Source organism: Salarias fasciatus, chromosome 23 (genome assembly GCF_902148845.1).
Source record: "Salarias fasciatus chromosome 23, fSalaFa1.1, whole genome shotgun sequence".
NCBI classification, from domain to species: Eukaryota; Metazoa; Chordata; class Actinopteri; order Blenniiformes; family Blenniidae; genus Salarias; species Salarias fasciatus.
In genome coordinates, this window is record NC_043766.1 from 6393061 (window position 1) to 6413951 (window position 20891).

Below are 20891 nucleotides of genomic sequence, written 5' to 3' on the forward strand. Positions count from 1 at the left end.
CCACAGCTCCACACAGACCCCACCAGGCAAAAGAAAATTACATTTTACTCGAGCGCTACTTTAAGAGCAAGGAAGGAGTTCTCCTCTTCCGTGCACGTACATGGATGCGAGCACAGGCACAAGTGTTTCACTAAGCTGCAGTTACGCCCAAGGCCTGCAGGGGCCATTGTTTCGCATAAAACGTGCAAACTCCTTAATGCACCTTTAAACAAACAAGTAGACACCCTCATTCCTTCCTCATTCCTAGGAGATGACAAAGGAAACAAAAAAGCCCACTACACTCCATGTTTTTCGTCCGGTTCAGTGGGGGTAATGGCAGGGGGAGGGGGGACACGCTGCTCCTCCATCCTTCTGGACTGGAGAGACACGATGAAATTGTAAAAATCCTCATCCGGCAGAGTTTGTGCTTTTCTGGTAGGCAGAGCAAAGCTCTCGCCGCTCCAGCTGGAGCCCTGAAGCAGAGCAAAAACAAATTAAGCATTAAAAAAAAAGAGAGAAAAAAATCAGAATCTGAATGTTATTTTATTTTAAGCAGTAAGTAGGTACAGTAACGTCTGAGACAACGTTTCTCAACTGCTCTGAATTTGCCATTTTGAACTGTAAAATGAATAAAGTTAAGGTTTTACATTTTGATAATACTGATCTTGTTTTTTTGGGAAGTTCGTGTTTTCATTGTTTTTCAGACATGAAAATAAAGACTTAAAATCAAAGACATGTTTGACAAAAGTATTCGCCTAAGGGTAAAAAAGGAAAAAAAACCAAAGCCAAAAACAAAAACACATTTCCACCAGATAAATGTCTCACAAGTTTTCTTTTGTGTTATAAATCTATAACCTAAACATTCATCTAAAAGGATGTGAACATAAACTATAAATGTGGACTCTTTTACCAAATTGTTTTCTGAATAAATCCATACTTAGTCCCCCTAAAAAAATGCAGTGGAGCACAAATTGTGACTTATTCAATTGTAGCATTTCAAAAAGGAAAATTAAAAGAGTTCTGTGAGTCTTAAACACAGCAGGATGTAAATATCTGCCCAGATATACACATCTGAACATAGAGAACATTTTTTAATGGCACATCAGAGCCCATCATTAGAATTAAATCATAAATTAATCAAAGCATGAGCTTATCACTGTTAATGTAGATTAGTATTTCTAAATCTAGAGATCTAAATTATGAAACAATCACGCATCAGGACTCTGCCATCACTGATAATGAGTTTTAGATATGTAGACGTCTGTATCAGGCAGGACTTATTCTCACCTGGGACTTCTCCACCATGCTATGGAAGACACTGTCCTCAGACGGCTCTGTACTGGCCTCGTGGCGAACGCACTGGGAGGGTGTTTGAGGGGAACCTGCTGTGGTGGCTGGGAGGAGTCAAAAAAAAAAAAAAAAAAAGTCAAAATATGAGCACAAAAAGCTGGAGGGCAAATACAGGGGCAGTGCCTCGTGTTTCATCACCTTGAGAGGGGACTTGATCTGTGCTGGAGGTGGATGGTGTACGAGGCTGGCTGGATGTGCTGGGACGTAAGCCAGGAAAATGGCTCAGGCTCACTCGCTGGTCGTTCAGACGACGGGCCTGGGAGCTGGCCAGCAGCTCCAGGAAATGACCAGGATCCTGCGATGGTGTGGTGAGTCCCGGAATGGCTATGGAGAAAAAGAAAACAACATTACTATGCGAGGCTAAATAATGTGGGATTCTGCCTCCTTTTACATTATGAATCTGTATAGGGGTAGTAAGGTGGATAAGATATCTAATTAGTTATCCCAAGAAGCTAAGTGATGCCCAGCCCAACATGAGTGATTGTACAAGTAGAAAATGACCTCTGGTGACGAGGGAAGGTCATGAAGAGCTTTGACTCTACATGAGCACTAAAACTTACATTTACTTTATTTACTGTACGCTACCACCAACCAAAGTAACAGCTGAAATTGACAACTGTCCTGTTTGGTATTACACACACTGGTCACAAAAGTTCAGGATATGTGGCTTTCAGGTGAAATTTTTTGAAAAAAAAAAAAAAATCATGCTACAGTGATGCATCAAGAAAGTAGAGCATTTTAGTGGAGGCATCCAGTGGCAATTTCCTCATCTCAAACCATTTATTGAAACAATGTAGACACTTAAGTTTATCCTGGAGCTTCATCCAAAAGTCTAATACCCCTAGCTTCTCGTGAGTACTGTATAGATGCCCTGAGATAAACACCTTTCCTTCATAAGAGTTCCCTTTTTCTATTTTCCAGTCTTCACCACCAGCTTTTTAGTTGCTGCTGCTTCCTGTCATTTTAGAAATTAATTTGCTGTGGCGGCTTCAGCAACCATCACTATCCGCCATGAGCATCCCCACCCGGAACAGGTCCAGGTGGTAGCCGCAGCCTTCCTGCAAGGACGCCACAACAGGAACACTTTAGAGGCAACATCCAGAAAACGTAGAAGTGAGAAACCAGCATGACCAGGGCAGCTGTTAAAGTATCACTATTAAGCCTTCTAAACCACCTCCACCCACAGCCACTGTAGAAGCTTGGGTCATGTGATGCATGCGGTGATTGACAGGTAGCTACAAAAGGGGCGTGTTTACCTGCAGTCAGCTGGGCAGAGGGGACCGGGTTGCTGTGATTTTTGTTGAGCACGTCGCTTTGTTTTGCTTAGTTCTGTTCCAATCAGCAATGCACTGCTAAGTACAGCACTACTTCAGACTGTATGTTCCATGCTGTAGCTACATTGTACCCGAAGCAATCCAGTGTGTGTGACTGTGCAAGCAGATGTTATATTAAACCACCTAAACTGCATCCCAAGTGTCAGTGTACTTCCTGGACAAGACATAAAAACATAAATCGATACTGTTGTGTTCATGAAGAAACAACAAATTACAGGGTTTGGAGGAGTACAACTTCAGGTCATCTCTGACACAAAATGAAGGACTGACAACATTCAACATGCACAAGAACATTTATGCACATGTTGCATTGAGGGGTTTTGGCTTCTCTTCACTGTAAGCAAATTAACTGGTCCAAATTAGTCTCAATATGGTGGAACTGACTTAAGCATGGAGCACTGAGCTAAACACACTGTCGTCCAGTCTTTCAGGTCAGAGATGTCCACTCCTGGTACTAGAGGGGTGCAGTCCTGCATGTTTTAGAAGTCTACCTGCAACAATACACCTGATTGTAATGAGAGACTGGGGCTCTCTGCAGAGCTTTGCGAGGATTCAGTAATCAGATGCAGCCATGTCTGAGCAGGAAAGACATTTTAAAACATGCAGGGTCATGGAACTAGAGGATCAGGATTTGAAGTTTCTTGGTTGGGATGATCGGTCATATATTTGACAGCCACAGATAAGATTAAAAAAATATAAAATACTATGCTGTCAGGTGGTGAATACCAATGAGAACACAGGGCTGACTCACATTTCCTTTCAGCTACAGGTGGGGTGTAGGAGGGAGTGGACGTAAGAAAATTGGTCTGGCCATCCAAAGTACACCTTTGATCGTCCATCCTGTGGCTCTGAAAGCGAGAGAGGAAGTCCAAAAAGGTGTCCTCCCCGATAGTGTCCAGTGATCCTGGCTGCAGCATTAAAACATAAACAAGGCATCTCAGTATCCTCAGGAGAAAAACCGGCAAATGAGGCATTCAAATAGCCCAGAAGACTGCCCCGACTTTCAGAAAACACTCAACATTGTGAACAGTAAAACATTTTATTTTTCATATTTTCTAACCACATAATTATAAAGCATGTTTATGTGATTATTCAGTAAGAAATAATGGTTTGGCTCAGTCTAAACCATGAAAATCTTTAACCTGTAGCTGACAGAAAATGCAGATCTCTACAGACATTGATTAAAAACATCTGATGAGCACTTCATTTGAAGGGTAGTGGATTTGGACAAATTAATACTCAATGAATAAAACTAACCATTTTCAAGAGGAAAACCCACCCCAGATTGAACTTGTTGTAGAAGTTGTGTTTTTTGCACAGCATTCCTTAGGCTACAGTTAATTCATCACCACTTGTACTGAAAAGCCCTCAAGTCAGTTTGGCCATAAAGTCACTCCAAGGTGTTAGGACATCGCTTTGAAACACATGATTCACAAACGATGACCCCGTACTGCAATACTGCCTCACTTTCTCAAACATGACCCCTTTGACATAATATGCATTTAATCTTCACTTCGTCTTTGCAGAGAATCACTGTTGCGATTAAACTTGGCTTGCTCGGATCTTTTGTTGCCAGTGACCAGAAAATACCTCGGGAGACGCCAGCACATCTGGCTCAGGGTCAGTGGACTCGGTGGCGTGCTCAGGTTCTTCAGGTTGAACGGGTGACTCGGCGTCACGTTTCTCTTCATCGTGTTTTTTGCTTCTCAGCTGCCGAGAGGGGAAGAGCGTAACTGAAACCTTGAATACTCAGGGGATACAGGAAATGTATCATGATTGTTTCCTCAATGTGATAATATTCTGAGTTATGCACCAAAATAAGATATAACTATATTAAATATACACTACTTGTGAAAAATATTTCCAAAAATAAAATAAGTGTGTTGTTTCCTCAAACCACCTACAGAATAAGAAACTGAGCCACTACAATAGAAGGGAGCCTTCATAATATGAACTTGATTTGTCAAAATAAACATGGCTCATTTCAAACTGCAGTTATTTAATATACACAGATGCAGATTAAAGAGTTTAACTGCAACATAAGCAATGTTTCGGAGGCAGTATCCACTAGGTTTGAAAGTGAAAAAACAAAAAGGTCCATACTACAGGTCATTTTATACATACTGGAGGTGAAGGAGAATCTTCACTCTGCTTTTTCTGAGGACGTGGACTGTCTTTCTGGGCCTCTGGACTGCTTTGAATACTGGATGGGGACTGCACTACAGTGAACAGAAAATAATACACATTTGTTAACTTTACAAAGCATTTTCATAACATGAGAGCAACAGCTTATCAAACAAAAAAACAAGTTAAGGTGATTCTGGGATCTTGTTTCCATAATGTCAACACAAAATGATTACCTGACTTTTCTGGCAAACACTTTATTAAAAACCAATCACTGAGAGTCAGTGAGACTCTGTGAGAGTGGTCCACTGAGAGTGGACAAAGTACGCAGAGCTTGAACTAAATTACTGCACTTGACTTGTCACATACTAAGATGTAAAATGTTCTTGACGACCAAGCAAATGTTTCTCACATTTTAAGAAACTGGTACTAGCTGTTAGAAATCTTGGACAATAAAAAAGAACAATGTAAAAAAAACAAAAAAAAAAAAAAAAACAAACATTAATTGCATCAACCATTAGAGGTTTTGTATTGTTTTTGTATTTAAACTGACGTTTAATCAACTCTGCCTATTCCTGTATTCATAGTTTCGACATGAAGTTAAAAGGAGATAAACTGAGCAGGAGAGCGAGGTGTAACTCTTCTGGTGACACCCAGGGTAGATCAGTCCAACAGTCTGAAAACCACTTGCCTTAAAAAAAAAAAAAAAAGAGAAAAAAAAGTCCTTTGGTGTGATGTCAGTAAAAACATCTTGAATCTGAGTGATTTACCTGACTGCTCTTCCAGTGAAGTGGCAGTGGTGTTGGATTTGAGCCTTAGAACCTGCTGGAGGTCCAGTAAATTCATTCTTGCAGTTGCTGCTCCATTTCTATCCCCCATCTGCAGAAATGATAACATTAAATTCTGATGTGTGCATGATCCTCAAGAAAAAAAAGCCATTCAGTTCAACTTCATATCAACAGTGTATGCATGTGAAGTCCCTGTTAGGTGCAGTTCCCGATGTGACCAATAGATGGCAGTGTGGTGTGATGAAAATGATGAACAGACTCAGGCAGAAGGGAAAACTATGAACTATCACCTCCAAAGCAATTTCCAGATGTTTACGTGTATAATTTATCGCGTGCTCGTAGTTGGACATGGTCGTGTACAAGTTAGCCAGAGTCCAGCACACTCGGGCCTCTCCGACCCTGCAGTGAGAAACAGACACAACAAGCTCAGCTCGATTTATGCAATAATGGCAATGGTGATCATCACAACACTCTGCTCCTAACATGAACTTATGTACATTTTGCAACAGCTGGCATAAGACAATTCAGCAATTGTCAGAGCCCTTCATCTATACATTTCAGAGTATAACACATTCCTGTTTTTCACAGGAATGCTCTAAAGTTATGCTTGTACAGCTTTTTTTTTTTTTTTTTTTTTTTGCATGTAGACATTTCCAAAACCAAGTATTCACAGGAGAACATTCTTTGGGTTTCCCAAGGCTATAAAAAGAGAGGTACTCTCAGACTATACTACAGGGTTTCCATTCAACCAGAGATGTAGTGGAGAAATAGTCTATTTTGTCATTTTAAAAGTCCATAATTAAACACATTATTGTGGAGGCAACTTAAAAAAATTGTTTTTGGATGCTAAAACCACCATTTTATTGAAGTCTAAAAAAAAAGTAACTTTCACGTCTTTGTGAAGGCATGGCTTTCCTGGACCTTCCTCTGCTTCCTTGTTGCTGGTTTTTAAGTATTGGATCTGTGCTACCAAGCTAAACCACTAATGTCACATCACTTGTTTATGCCAGTTAACAATGACTGGCAATAAATGGCTTTCATACCTGTCATTGAGTTCCCGAGCGATGGCCAGATGTTTCTGGTAGTAGTCAATAGCTTTTCCAAAGTCCTGCAGCAGAGTGTAAGTATTTCCTATGCTGTAATTCACCTGAGCCTCTAAGGCTCGCTCGTTCAGCAGCCTGGTGAGCACCAGTGTTCTTCTGAGGGCAAAAGAAAGCGGGAAGAAGAATAAGGTCACACAATGGAGGGCAGGTGGGGGAGAATGATAGTCCTAAATTTTCTTGGTGAAGAAGTCTTTGAAGAGTGTGAACAAAGAAGAAGAGGACTAACAGTCTGTGCATTTGATCTCATGCTGCTCACAGAGATTACACGTTTGTAGTTGAGACTGGGAATGGTGGGGTTAATTTATGATTGTGTTTTTATGCAATGATGTGTATTGTGATGTATTTGTGTACAATCAGCTAAAAGTAAAACAGTTTGTGTAGCACTTTGCATAACCTTTGTTATTGAGCCCAAATTTCTACTAGTATTCAATATCAGTGAAAACTGAAACGACCCACATCCTGTGACTGAGTGTGTGTGTGTGTGTGTGTGTGTGTGTGTGTGTGTGTGTGTGTGTGTGTGTGTGTGTGTGACATGCACGCCTCCTAGCAAAAAGTTTTGTTGTTGTTGTTTTTTGTTTTTTTTTTTTTTTTTTTTTTTTTTTAATGTTTCTGTTGTGGATACAAATAAAACTCCAGAGGATGTTGCCATGATTTGATTAACCAAAATTCTAACATCACTGATTAAAATCTGTTTTGTTGGTAATCTGGCTTTTTTTCTCATTGTCTATTCATTACTGTGATTAAATATTTTTTTTCAATTGTTGCTGCAGCTCTTGTGGAATAAACATGACACGGGAAATTGTCACTTTGATTCACTTGTTTGAGTTCCAAATATGTGTTGAATCAAAATCAACAATCACAAGGTGAGGAACTCAATGAGCTCACATTTACTCACTTATAATGGAAGATTGCCTTTTCGTATTGGCCTAGGTAGATGTATGTGCTGCCCAGGTTACCATGGGTCCGTCGTGCAGCCGGCCTGTCTCCAAACTCCTGTGCAATGAGCAGTCGCTGCCAAGAATTAAAAGTCAGATGCACATTACTGTAACCGAGCCAGGATTAAAACATGGAACACCTCCTTCATCGCAGACTGAGAAATATTATTGAAAGAAGTAAAGACATACTACCTTTTCATGTGCAGCAACTGCACGTTCAAAATCACCCAGGAGATGGTACGTGTGGCCAAGTTTGCCATAGGCATGGCCCTCGGCTGCCCGATCGCCGAGCTCTTCCACTAGGCATAGATTAACCCTTTGTAAAAGGAAAAAAAAAAAGAGGGTATGAGGAGATCTTAGCATGTTAGCAAATAATTTTTATTAGAATTTAGCACTATATAAACACTGATCAGCCATATCATTGTGATCACATGGGTGAAGTACTTGACACGGATTATCTCTTTATTGTGAATCCAAAATATCAAGCAGAGACCAAATATTTAGTTCTGAAAGTTGAAGTGTGAAAACCTGAAAGTGATCAATGTGTGCTGAAAGTGGCCCAAGGAAGAAAATATCATAGACTGATTAAAGGGTCATGGATGACCAGCGCTCTCTGATGCACATGACCCCATAGAGGACCATGCCTCTCCCAAAGGAGGATCTGCTGCCAATATGTTGGCTCTAGATGCCACAGCAGAGCTTCAGATAGCAACTGGAGTCCATGCGTTGATAGGCCTGTTCTGGTGAACGAAAAGAAGAATCTACACGTTGTTAGGCAGGTAGTCATAAAGTTGTGGCTTGAAAACCTTAAAATGTGACAAAGTTTGACAGTTTAACCTGTCAACAACAGACTGATAATCTGACACTTTATCAATTTTAAGTTCCTAAATAAACCTTCCTTGTTGAAGTCCAGGAAACCTATTAAGGACACCTGATGTCAAAACGCGTTGTAATAATGAACCTCTTCTTAAAAAAAGGCTATAAGACCTGACTAAAACCCAGAGAAAAATAAAATACAAGAATAATCTTGAGTTGAACTATTTCATCGTCATAACTTTGAGAAAAAAAAACTCATCTCAGATAGAGATTCCTTACAGCATTGCTCCAAACAGAACAGGACAGTCAGTTCATGTGTACAGCTCTTCAAGATTTTCAAAAGAAACAATGTGATCGACTGATGCCAACTCACTCGTAGTACTGTACAGCCTTCTTTAGGGCCGCTGTTGCTTCCGCTGTGAAATGTCCTGGTTCCACTCCACTCCAGGACATTTCCATAGCCTTGGCGTGGTACACGTTCCCAAAAATATAAAGTGCTTGGGCTTGGCCAACCTGCAGCGGGCACACCAGATTTTTTACAGAGGGAAACCAAAGTGAGCAGTTCTGTAATTACACACCTAAAATTACACAGACACCACGCTTTCCTGTTTGTAACCACTCCTGAAAAAAGTTTGACGTCTGTATGCAGAGTCGGTGATCAAGGAAACTGTTCAGCTCCCTCAAAACATGTTATGCAGTATGTTTGTAAATATACCTGGATCAGCAGCTTCAAATTGAAACTAAACTGCCAAAATCACAGAAGAAGACAGAAACTCTCAATGTGATCGACCTACCTTATCAGACATGGCTCTGGTAATATCCAAATATCTTTGGCAGAATGGCACTGCTTCATCACACCGTCCTACGGACTTTAACGCATGTCCAAGATTACCACAGGCTTTGGCCTCACCAGCTTTATCGCCGATGGTGCTGAAATTGCATATGTATTGTGTTATCGGTTAGAATGAAAACGCAACAGGAAAGACAGTACAGTTGTACAGGGACAGTGATGAAATACATATTTAAAGAAACAAACTATCCCTTTTGCACGATTCGTAATAGAGAAATAGAGGTAAAAAAAAAAAAAATTACACAAATGGGAGAAAGTTATTTTTTTCTCCCAGGTCCATCATACAAATTGAAAATAGACAAACGCTTAGGGAAGAAATCTATACTAAAGCTTTGAAAATGTTTACCGTGCAAGCCTGAGGTCATAGTCATAGTACTCCAGTGCTTTGTTATGCTCTCCGAGCTGAAAGTAGGCATATCCGATCTGGCTATAGATGGCGCTGAGTAGTTGGAGGTCTTCAGTTCCCACCTGCATGGCTGATTCAAAAAAAGACACGCCCCTGCGATAGTTTCCCAGCTTGCAAGATAGCTGGGCTTCCAAGGCCAGGTCAAGACACGACAAGTCCATTCTGCAGTGAAAAAGGAAGTGGCGTTAGAGGGAACTCAAGGTACAGCTTTATCCATCCATCCACACAGAAAGGCCCCAAGCAGTACTTGAACCCAGGACCTTCTTGCAGTGAGGCAAGAGCACTAACCACTGCGGCACTGTGCATTATCCAGCTGCCGTAAATCTTTGTCCAACACGACAGTCTACAATGGACAAAAGAAGGCCACAGCCTCGATCGCCCACCAGTCTAAAATAAACAGACAGGTCATCACCCACACACTAATATTAAAACCTATGGGCATTTTGGAGACAAAGATTCAGCTAAAAATTATATGAGGGACTGATTGACGAAACTGACATGTACAAGGAGACCTCATCCCACCTTCACTCAGAAAGGGCCCTTATATAATCCAACTGAGGCAAGAAATCTCTTCCTAAATGTAGAGGTTTCAGTATTACAGTTTTAGATAGCAAGCTTAAAACAAAGAGGTTGGATAAAATTCCTATAGTCACGTCAGGAAAACGAGCAAGACCTCTCAAATTTTCCATTGAGACAGTAATCAAATGAAACAAACTGAATCATACTTCCTGACTTGCGTTGTGAGTCACATTCACATTGTCATAAGGCGCTGAAGAAACATCTGAGTCATAGTTGTTTTATGTATAGAATAAAAATGAAAAAATACTTTATGTACAAAACAGAAAGCAAATATTGATGTCACAGAATAATCTCCATTTCATCTTTTGTCATTATTGTAAGTTACTAACAAATATGAAAGACAAGAGTTAGATGTGCTGAGCTGCATCCATAACTGTTCATAAAAATCAGCAAAGGCACCACATGTGCAGCACAGCATTTTCTCCTCTGGTCTACGCTTGGTAGTTTCATATGCAAGTTCATTTCACTTGACCCAAAGAACTGATGGGATTCTTCCGTGCTTCAGTGTGGCAATTCCTTCCCACAAATAAACACATGAGGCAAAACAAAAAGAAGTCCTTGTAAATCCAGACACAAAAATTCAAAATCTAAAATAGGCATCTTTCTAGTCTGTCACCACAATTACCCTGGAATGAAAATATATACCTTACTCTTAACCACGAACACAGATTCAACCCAAATGCTTTTGTGGTGGCGTATAGAAAGAAAGCTTAGAGAGTCTAAACTTTCAGTATTACACAAGAAAAGTGAGATTTAGAGTAAATCTGCCATTCAAATGTTAAAAGGAACATTTTAAAAGTAGGCTAAATGGACTTTAGTTGGCTCCTGTTGAATTTCCAACACTTTTTTTTAAAAGAGTCAAAGAAAGAATTGAATTTTCTTCTAAACACATAGAAACAATGTATGTACATATTAGTGTATATACATTGAGACAGTGAACCCAAAAATATATTTTTAAAACACTTTTAAAAAAATAAAGATGAGCTAATTCACTCAGTATTAGAACAAATTCGGCTACTGAAACTCTGACGATGCAAATGGAAACTGATGTTCAAGCTCTGCACCCCCCAACAGAATAACCTATATGGTATATTACTTACTTCAGTTTCTTCTTACTGCAGAAAAACATGCATGTCGGCTTAAACGATGACATACATTAGCTGTGGTTATCAATGATTCAAGAACTACAGTTTTTCCTGAAAACCCCCATAACAACACCGAAGTGCACATACCTTTTACCTCTCCCCATTCTGATGCACTTCAGGCAATTTGACACGATGGACATTTCAAGCTTCTTGATCACTCTCTGGAGCAAACACAGCTCTTCCAGCACAACACCCTTTAATTTCTCTTCCTTCATGGGCATACTCATAACGCATGAATCCACAAGGCTTAGGGTTCACCGACAATTAAAAAAAAAAAAAAAAAAACAACTCTCTCGGACCTGCTGCCTTCTTTTCTCGCTCCCTGCTAACTAGCGGCAGGAGCAAAACAAAGGACTTATCCTCTCAGCATTCACGTGGACCGCGACTGTCATGCGCCAAGGAGAAGAAACCGTTCGTTTAAGCCACTACAAATTAACAGCAAGTTGATTCGGTGTACACATTGTTGTGAGAGCAGTCAGAGAAGCATCCAACTTGCTGTATTGCTCTATCATCTAGCAATTGTAGCCTGCATGTCTTAGCCACCTGATGGTGTGTGTCACTTTCAATTAGACGAGATCCCAGAGGTAATTATAGCCACTCTAAGTGGCTCCAGTGAACCCTAAGGCTATTTGCGCAACACTCCATGAAATAATCATTGGGTGGCCAGCAGACTGGATAGACTTTTGACCTCTCAAAAATATTTCACCCTCTATTCACTTAGATGGTTTGAGAGCTTTTGTTCTCAGTTACTGCTAAAGGCTCTGCCCACAGTGACAGCATAATGATGTATTAGTAAAAGAAAGGCTTGAAATAAATTGACACCACTTCACAATCCCTTCTCCAAAGCTTCTAGCAAGTCAGCTGCCAATCCGAAGAAATCCACTTGACTAAATTAATTAGGATATCCGGACCGACATGACCTCTGCAGGGAGAAGTAACTTCACCTCACCACCCGCTTGGCCCTGAGCACACCAACAGGCCATGTGACACTAAACTACAGAATCTGCCAACAAAAAGCAATGACAGCCTGTATAGGCAAAAGGACACTGTTCTGCAAAACCCAAGCCCATTTAGGAAAAGAAACAACTGTACAGGTTGGTAACACTCAAATTCTTTAAACATCTTTACTGCAATATCTACATGTAGCACAGGATAATATATTTCAATCTGGATAAAAACTACGTTGCGAGCACTTAAAACAGATTTTGCAGTTTGTGACGAACAGCCTGGTTGTCAGGTGTGACATGCACTGCACTTTGCACAGAGACACTTTCTCTCACTCACTTAGCACTTTCATGCACACAGCACTTTTAAGAAGGCTAATGTGCACATAAAGAAAGAATTTGCATGATTGTCTTTTTAAATTATTTATTTATTGAAAGGCTGTTTGTCTGGGTCCGGTCGGATTTGGTGATGGTGTCGGGCCTGCAAGACAAACATATGACAAATCAGATTGGGTAATGTGCATGTGCCTTTTTTTGACTGGCTTTTCTTTTAGGTGTTGGCATGCATGCAGTGAGTGTGAGAGGGTGTTGGATGTGTGATTGTGGGGTGAAGTGTATGTGTGATTTTTACTCATCTTCCGGGCTGGACCAAGAGTGGAAATGGGTGGGGGGTGGTTGCACAGATTTTAGATATGGTTTAGGATTTCATGTATTTATTTGGGTAGTTAGTTTGGTTTATTCTTAAAGGTGCATTAAGGAGTTTTTCAACTTTAAAAGTACTTATTTTCTACCATAAATATGTTACACATTTTTAATGATGTGTACAATGTGCCCTGACATATTCATTACATGCACCGCTAACAGCGCTAAATTGTCACTTGAAAGTTGCAGTGCCAGTCCAGCACCACAATTTTTTTGGGGAGAATTTGAGAGGAATGACGTAATGCACACTCCGGCTGGCCTGATTTAGTTAGGTTTCGTTTTGTCTGCCATTACTCCGCCAGATGCTTAGTGAGCAACAACTGAGCAGGATCTTCCAGAAAGTAAGAAAAGACTGGCTTCTAGCACTGCCACAGCTCCAGCACAGACTCCACCAGGTAAAAGAAACTTACATTTTACTCGAGCGCTACTAAAAGAGCGAGGAAGGAGTTCCCCTCTTCTGTGCACGGAAGCCACAGGCACACTAAGGTGCATTACCCCCAAGGCCTGCAGGGGGCGCTGTTTCGCATAAAACGTGCAAACTTCTTAATGCACCTTAAAGTATAGGTTTTGTTATCTTTAGGTTAGTATTAGGAGTTTTGTAGTGGAGAATTTTAAAATAGTTTTAGTGAACTAATATTATGTTTTACACCCCAGGGAGTTTTATGGTTTCACCCTGTTAGACTGAATGTATATAAGGGCCCAAAGACATTCAGACAGCAGTGATTGTGGTAGTGGCAGCTGTGGGCTACGCTGCTGCTGGGGAAACCTAGCTCTGGAAAATCCTCCGATGCACCTTTTTGCAATTTCTGCACTTTAATTGTGCACAAAAAAAAACAAAAGAGAAGTGGACCACCCAACTTGGACTCATCTCCTCTTCGAGCTCACTGTTTTTCCACCGCTCGCGTCACACTGCTTACAAAGCTAATTCATGAAAATGTCTGTGCACAAATACCAGCTGACATGGAAAAAATCCATCACACTACAAAAGGCTGCATTGGAAAATTCTATGATCAGTGGCAGCCATTTCTGACTTATTTTGAAGGTGTATCTTCTGACAGGCTAACATAACTTTCATTTTTTGTAATATATTCAAGCTTTGCATTTCTTTTTATTCATTCTATGATCCGGTAGAGCTGGGGTGGGGTGCTGTTTGTTTGTTCTGTTTGTTTATTTTTGTCTTTGTAATTGTTGTTGAAAAACAATAGAAAGACATTATTCAAAAAAAAAAAAAAAAAAAATACCAGCTGACAGCAAACCCTGCTGTTCACTGCGATTGGAATTCATTCAGAGCAAAAAAGACCTGACAGCACACCGACTTGACAAAACTTGCACTCAGCGCCTGAAGTGACTGGTGTATGATGTAATCCAGGTCTATTTCATTTGCATACACAATAAGTTACACAATGGAAAAAAATAAACACTAAGCAAAGAAGTGCTGCTGTAAATGTTTTCTGTAAGTACAAGCATAAAGCACAAAAACTTAACCTGCAATCAGGTGTATGTTCAAATAACTGCTTCAGTCCAACTATGAGAAATTCACACTGTGTTCAGTGAGGAGGACCTCCCACAGCCTAGTCAGAATCACCCAGTTAGTCATGTTACAGTAAGAAGCCTAAGATTGAGGGGACAACTTGTTGAAGCTGCACACATCTGAGCTAATAAGCACAAGCACAGAGACATTTTTAATCAGTTAAAGTGTTTAGCTGGTCAATGGCACAAGACAAAGATATCCATGCATGCACATCTGTTATTATTCACCTTCTGTTGTCACTCCAGGTGATGTAGACTGAATTTGCTCACAATATTTGATGAGTAAGCAATCTTTAACCTTCTCAGGTTTTATATTTTGAGAGCTCAACATGATGGAGCATTGCAATTCCAATAAAATCATGTTGTCATGTAACACATACAGCCTGCCACTGGCAAATATAGAGTAAGTGATTCTTGTCCTGTGCACTTTGCAGACAAATTCCACCATACTTGATAATCAGTGCTAACCAATGCCTAGAAAAAGTAGCGGTGATGAACACCACCATAATGGATCACCTTTGGAAGTGTTAAACTCAGCTGAAACCAGCTTTGTCTGAAAGTCTGGAAACTAACTGATAAGAAATGGGCACACAAACACACGTGAAAGTCATCAGGAGAAACTGCACTCACTATATGCATGGGTTGAACCGTCACTTCATCTTCATCCCACCTCTTATCTTGAAACAGGAGGTGAAGAGCAAGAGCTCACTGTCACATGTTCACAATAGCAAAATATACTAACAATCAAGCACTTTTAAGAGGATGCAGATGGGAATGCACTTGAATCAGCAATTCTTTAGAGCTTAATTGAAGTTGCTGCAGCAAGAAAAAAATGCTGTTGCTTGTGCTTTAACCAGAAAAAAAAAAATCTTGTCCTTGCTGCTTTGTACTGCCTTCCCATTGAAAGAGGATTACTTGATGTTTGAAAGCTGTGGCTTCTTCCTACCTGTATGAATTGAGCCACTTTGATACTCCCTGTTGCTCACGTAGGTGGATAAATGATTGTATATGAAAATAAAAAAAAAGACTGTACCATTGCGTCACTCGTGGTTTGTATATTGCATAATAGCAATATGTAGTAGATCCATCTTTGTTACAAGGGATCATCACAGAAAGAAATAAAAATGCTGCTTCACCCACAATTCAGCATGGAGTGTGCCAAGAAAATCTCATGTCATCCTCACAAGCCCTCACCTCTGAAACCATGCTGAACAAAAATACCACTATTCATGCCAAGTTCCCATAACTGTGTCAAAAGAAACCTGAGCTTCACCAACCAGTTTTATCTGCTCTTCACGCCTCAGGTCTTTGGGCTCACGTGCCCACTGTGGACTGTTTGATTTGATCTGATTTGCACATACCAATGCACCGAGCTGTACTGGACTGCTCTGCCTCCCTGTTGGCTTGAATGTGACTTTTTATTATCCTTTGACCTCGTTCACTGACTGAAGGGTTTTCACTCACAGTACTACAGCTGACTACATGACTTTTTGTGGATTGCATCATTCTCTGTGAACTACTGACATTGTAGTGCAAATATATTCCACTAGGGTAACAATTTCTGTTGCTCAGACCATAACATCTGGTAAAAATCACTCATTCTTTTCAGCATTTATCAAACAGTAACTTTCCTTTATGATACGTTAGTCCATTATTCTTGTCTGTAGTGTTTGACTGTTGTAGCTATAAAAGTACAAAAACAAAAGCAACACATGCTAGTCTAAAGCCTGCCACACACTACAGGATTTTGTCAATCTTCCCCGATTCAGACACCACACACTAGAATACAACAGAGGACAGATCGCACCCGATCTTCCTCTCCTGATCGTCTAATGTGTGGTGTCGCTCTGGAGCAGACCACACACTAGCAGATTCTTCAGCCGAGAATCGGCTCCTCACTCCTCCAAATCTCGCATCGTCTATCGTGACTTTGCGCGGTTTCCCTTCATTCCTGTGTTTAACATTCATCTCCACTTTAAATAATAGGTGGAGAACTCATTCATTCCCTCAGTTCATTCATTCACATCGGTATCGCTGTCAGCGCAAACCCGCCCCCCCACCCACCCCTGCATGCACACAGAGCACGGACTGTCGGGACCTTGTCAGAAAATTTAAATGTTCCTGGACGGAATAAGGAAACATAGTTTGAGATCATTTTCTTATAATTTACCCTCCACATTTGATAATAATTCAGTTTATTAATGTGTGTTTTTCAGAGCGGAGCAGTAGAATTAGTACTAGTAGAATTAGTAGACAAATGACAAATAAAAGGTAGTGTTTTAAATCACCAAATATCTTAAATCATTCTTTTTGTCCCCAGATTTGATATTTTAAACCAGAATAAAAACTCGATGAGCTTTGATTAGGTAAGTTTCATGATATGTCCGCTCTCTGAAGGCAAGGAGTCAGCGGAAAGTTTTTTTTATTTATTTTTTCTCCATTCTTCCGTGATGGTTAATAATGTAGATAAATTAAAACATTGGGATACTTGCAGGACTGGCGGAGATGAGTTTGGGTTTGAATGGAGGAAATACAGTTTACTCAGGAGCGATATTGAGGAATGATCTCTCATTTTCTGCATTACTGAGTTTAGGAGCTCTGGCTTTCTGTTTCACTGTCATATAGTGAATATATTTCACTGACATATATTCATGTCCCCAGCTCTGACAGCTAAGAGGGGATTTTTTTTAGCAGCTTGGTGAGACGGAGCTGTTCAGCCAATCAGGAAGCTTTATTCCGAGGATGTGAACAGGTCAAGTCAGAGCTGATCGGCGCCTCTCGGAGCGCACCACACACTACAGGATTTGCAACCGGAAATATTAAACATGTTCATTATCTACGATCTCCCCTTCCGAAGCCTCCCGAGTGGCTCCGACCGGAAAAAATCTCTCGGAACACACTGCACACTACATGAATTTTGGACCCGAACTCATTTGCATACTCCCGACAATCGGACCCTGTCAACTTCGACCGGGAGGAGGTGGTGTGGGTCAAAATTCAGCCCGATCATCCTGTAGTATGTGGTGGCCTTAAGGCAGCAGTTCCCAACCTGATTTAAGGGACACCTTCAGGGGGCATCAGTGATGACATAGGGATAAGCAAGGCTGTGTCTGCTCTGAAGAATCCATATCTCAGGGGGAAAAAAACAAAACAAAACCAACAATACATCTTGAGCTAAATACAAAAGCAGAATGTTTTAAGAGTCCTGATTTTGTGTTTGAAAGTGTACTTAGAGAATACTGACAATTTGATGACTGTATTTTTATATTTGCACAGACTATTTAAGCTGCAAATCACAGCATAATAACAGCAGAAGACACATTCATTAATAATGGATGCTATGAGGAAAACAACACCAGAATAAAAAGTAAAAAATAAAATAAAATCTCCTGTCCCTGCATAAATTCAGTTGTGTTTAAATGTGTTAGGATTAAGGACTGCATGATATGGGGCTGTAAATGGCCCACGTTCCAAAAGTAGTCCGCAATAAGTTTCCAAAATGTTAATTGGCTGCAAGAAAACTTGGCCAAGCAAAAAATTTCATTTGTAAATTAAAAAGCTGACATCTGAATTCCTCTGCCTCTTACTTAAATAGCTTTGGAAACACTACACACAAAGCACAAAAATAGACACTGTTCACAGCAATCCTTTAGTCTCCATTTCAATATGACGACGTCTAAGCAATCCCTCCCCAATTAAGTGATGCTGTCTGAAGTGATAACTATTTTTCCCTCTTGACGAAAGCTTGGGAAACGATCATTAAAGACTTACCCTATCAAACACAGGAAAACGGGTCACAGCCAATTTAAAAAGAAAACTGAACTTAAACCCATAACTGAAGACTGCTCTGTAATTAAAGATTATCCTGAAGTAGTTTGTGCTTCACATAGAAAATCATCAGAGAAGAGTGAAGTGTGTTTAACTGCAAAAGCTGAGAGATAAATCTAGATGTCCTCTCGGTACCTTCCTGCAGGACATCAGAGCTGAACTGGAAGTTTGTGACCTGTGCCTCCTCCTGTCCACTTCAAATCTGCAGTGTGAATGTCTTTGCTGTCAGATATCAACTTGTTTGTACATGTTCTGCTCTCTGTCCTGTCAAATCTCTATCTCCTGATCAAGAACAGCAGAAGCGTTTGACCTCCACTGCCAACTTATCCTTGCTCATGAGGGACTGTTGGGTTTTTGTATGTAAAACTGCAAAGGAAATCACTGTTGTAGTTGGTGCTATAAAAATACAACTGACATGCATGGGTCAAGTGGGCCACCCCCAATTAGCATTCAAATTTAATTGACTTGAACCCACTTTCATTTGTCCATCTTGCACTAAATTAGTGACTAGTCCTGAGTTCTGGAGGACTGTCATCAGGAGGGTCCCTGCTTAAGCACACCTGAATCAAATGATGGGCACACCAAACTTTGAGGAAAAAAATAAAAGAGCCCATTAAGGAGTCTATCAGCTGAGAAAGACCATGACTTCACCACTGGTAATATTTATAGCAGATTTTTCTCTGCATGCACGTGTGGTTTCATTACAAAAACAAATGGCAACAACAGGAAACCTACATTCTTTTCAGTATTTCTGCCACTTTCTTTCAAAACACTGCTGTATTGACACAAAAAAAATTCAATGTCAGTCATGCCGAGTGGAAGGGTAACATTATTGTTACCCTTAGTCTGCCTTTTAAAAAAAGAAAGAAAGAAAGAAAGGACAATAAGCTTTATTCTAATGAAACTTTGAAAACAATTGTGTGTATGGGTTTCACAGAACAGGGAGGCCGTGATGGACTGGTCACCTGCCCCTGTGCATCCTGCTCTCACCCAGTTGGGATTGGCTCCAGTGCCCTGAGACCCTGAACAGAACAAAGTGGGATGAGAAATGAGAGAACAGGGTGGCCTGCACACACCAAATCTCCTGTATGGGCGAAGTGATGATAAAATCAATGCGTTTTAAACAGTAAACATCCATAAACAACTTGTTTTTCCCCACATATATAGTATTTTAGTCATCGTAATTTACGAGAACAACCAGCTACATGGTGATTAAGAGTCACCAATAAGCCAAATAAATCAAACATTTGCTTGGCACTTAATCAGTTTAATCACGAATCAAAAGTTTCGTCGACATCTACCTCCCTATCATAACATGACATTCATCCCAGACAGGGAAAATTTGCCGTGACTCAGAGAGTTTGGGGGGGAAGTTACACACCAGAAAGTCTGAAATGACTCAGTTTGACGTGGACAAGCTGTCACACGTTTCCCCGAGCGAAAAAGAAACATTCAAATCCGTGGTTTGTGGTCGAAACCCTGAGCCGTAAACTCACCACAGAAAGCAAAAACAATCACAGCACGCCCACAACGTGTCCGAGAAACGAAGCACCGCGGAGACACACACTCTTCAGCTACCGACTCCTCAAACCGAGACGAAACCTAACGTGGCTCGGGAGAAAAGTAAGCTTGTGTTAAAATCCTGGAAACAACTGAATCCAGTTTAATCCAGGTGTGTGAGCACTCACCTGTCCGCAGGATGAAGACGCCGCCTCTGGAAGAACTTCCCCTCTCCTGCTGCCTTCACGGACTGTCGGAATCTCCAGAAGCTACCAATCACATCAAGTTTTGTTTGTGACGCACGGTGGGGCAGTGATTAGCGCTCTTACCTCACAGCAAGAAGGTTCTTGGTTCTGTGTGGACCGGTCTCTCGGTCACGTACATCTAAATGTTTAAATGTTTCATTGATATAGTAAGAGTAGTAAAAGGTAGAAGTATGCAGACATAGTTGTCGTGGGAAACTATCTCAGCTGTATTTACTCATTTTTGAACTATTTGCCCTTTGTGACAAGTGTGTTCCTCTGTCCTTTAGATGAAGACATAGTGCTGAGTCTTGACCTGTGCGCTCTGCACTATGTTGGTCGTATTTCATTCCCTGATTTATGGTTTTCTGAATCTGCCAGTGCTGTAGACACAAGATTGCTGTGTTAATGTTATGGTGAGGTGTTGCTTTTTTTCTTTTTTCATCATACCAGGTTCTTTGAAAGCCTCTGAAATTTAGGTCATTGACCGTCCTCCTGACTGCCACTTCAGCTGAGATAGCTTATCATATTTGCACTGATTCTCTTGTTTGTGTCGGTCAGCTCTTTCTAATAGCTGTTGATGCTGTGTTGACAAAGGCTTGCTTTAGGTAGCTGCAAGCTTTTTTGAGGTTTTCCTGAAAGGTTTGCAGTTTCTTTTGAATGAGTGCTATCTGGCACAGTCTTGGGCCTGTGGTGAAGAACTGTACTGTAATAAACTTTGACTTTTCCTCTGCTT

The 20891-nt window shown here is 40.6% G+C and overlaps 1 protein-coding gene across 3 annotated transcripts; it reads right to left on the reverse strand.

The window, feature by feature from the left end:
- Nucleotides 1-93: 93 nt before the first annotated feature.
- LOC115382297 (G-protein-signaling modulator 2-like) lies at nt 94-20118 on the reverse strand. Of its 3 annotated transcripts, XM_030084005.1 has the most exons (16): nt 19910-19999; nt 19379-19435; nt 9626-9847; nt 9224-9359; nt 8803-8942; nt 7806-7929; nt 7574-7689; nt 6619-6774; nt 5866-5974; nt 5558-5666; nt 4788-4882; nt 4254-4373; nt 3415-3571; nt 1468-1653; nt 1267-1373; nt 94-452 (listed from the first exon to the last, which is right to left on the reverse strand). In XM_030084005.1, the coding sequence occupies exons 2-16, from the start codon at nt 19390-19392 to the stop codon at nt 276-278; spliced, it is 1968 nt and encodes a 655-aa protein (XP_029939865.1). In that variant the 5' UTR covers nt 19393-19435; nt 19910-19999; the 3' UTR covers nt 94-275. The 3 variants fall into 3 exon arrangements, with proteins under 3 accessions (XP_029939865.1, XP_029939868.1, XP_029939866.1); XM_030084008.1 differs by lacking the exons at nt 19379-19435; nt 19910-19999 and adding an exon at nt 20102-20118; XM_030084006.1 differs by lacking the exon at nt 19379-19435 and having other exon boundaries at nt 19910-20041.
- Nucleotides 20119-20891: the final 773 nt, after the last annotated feature.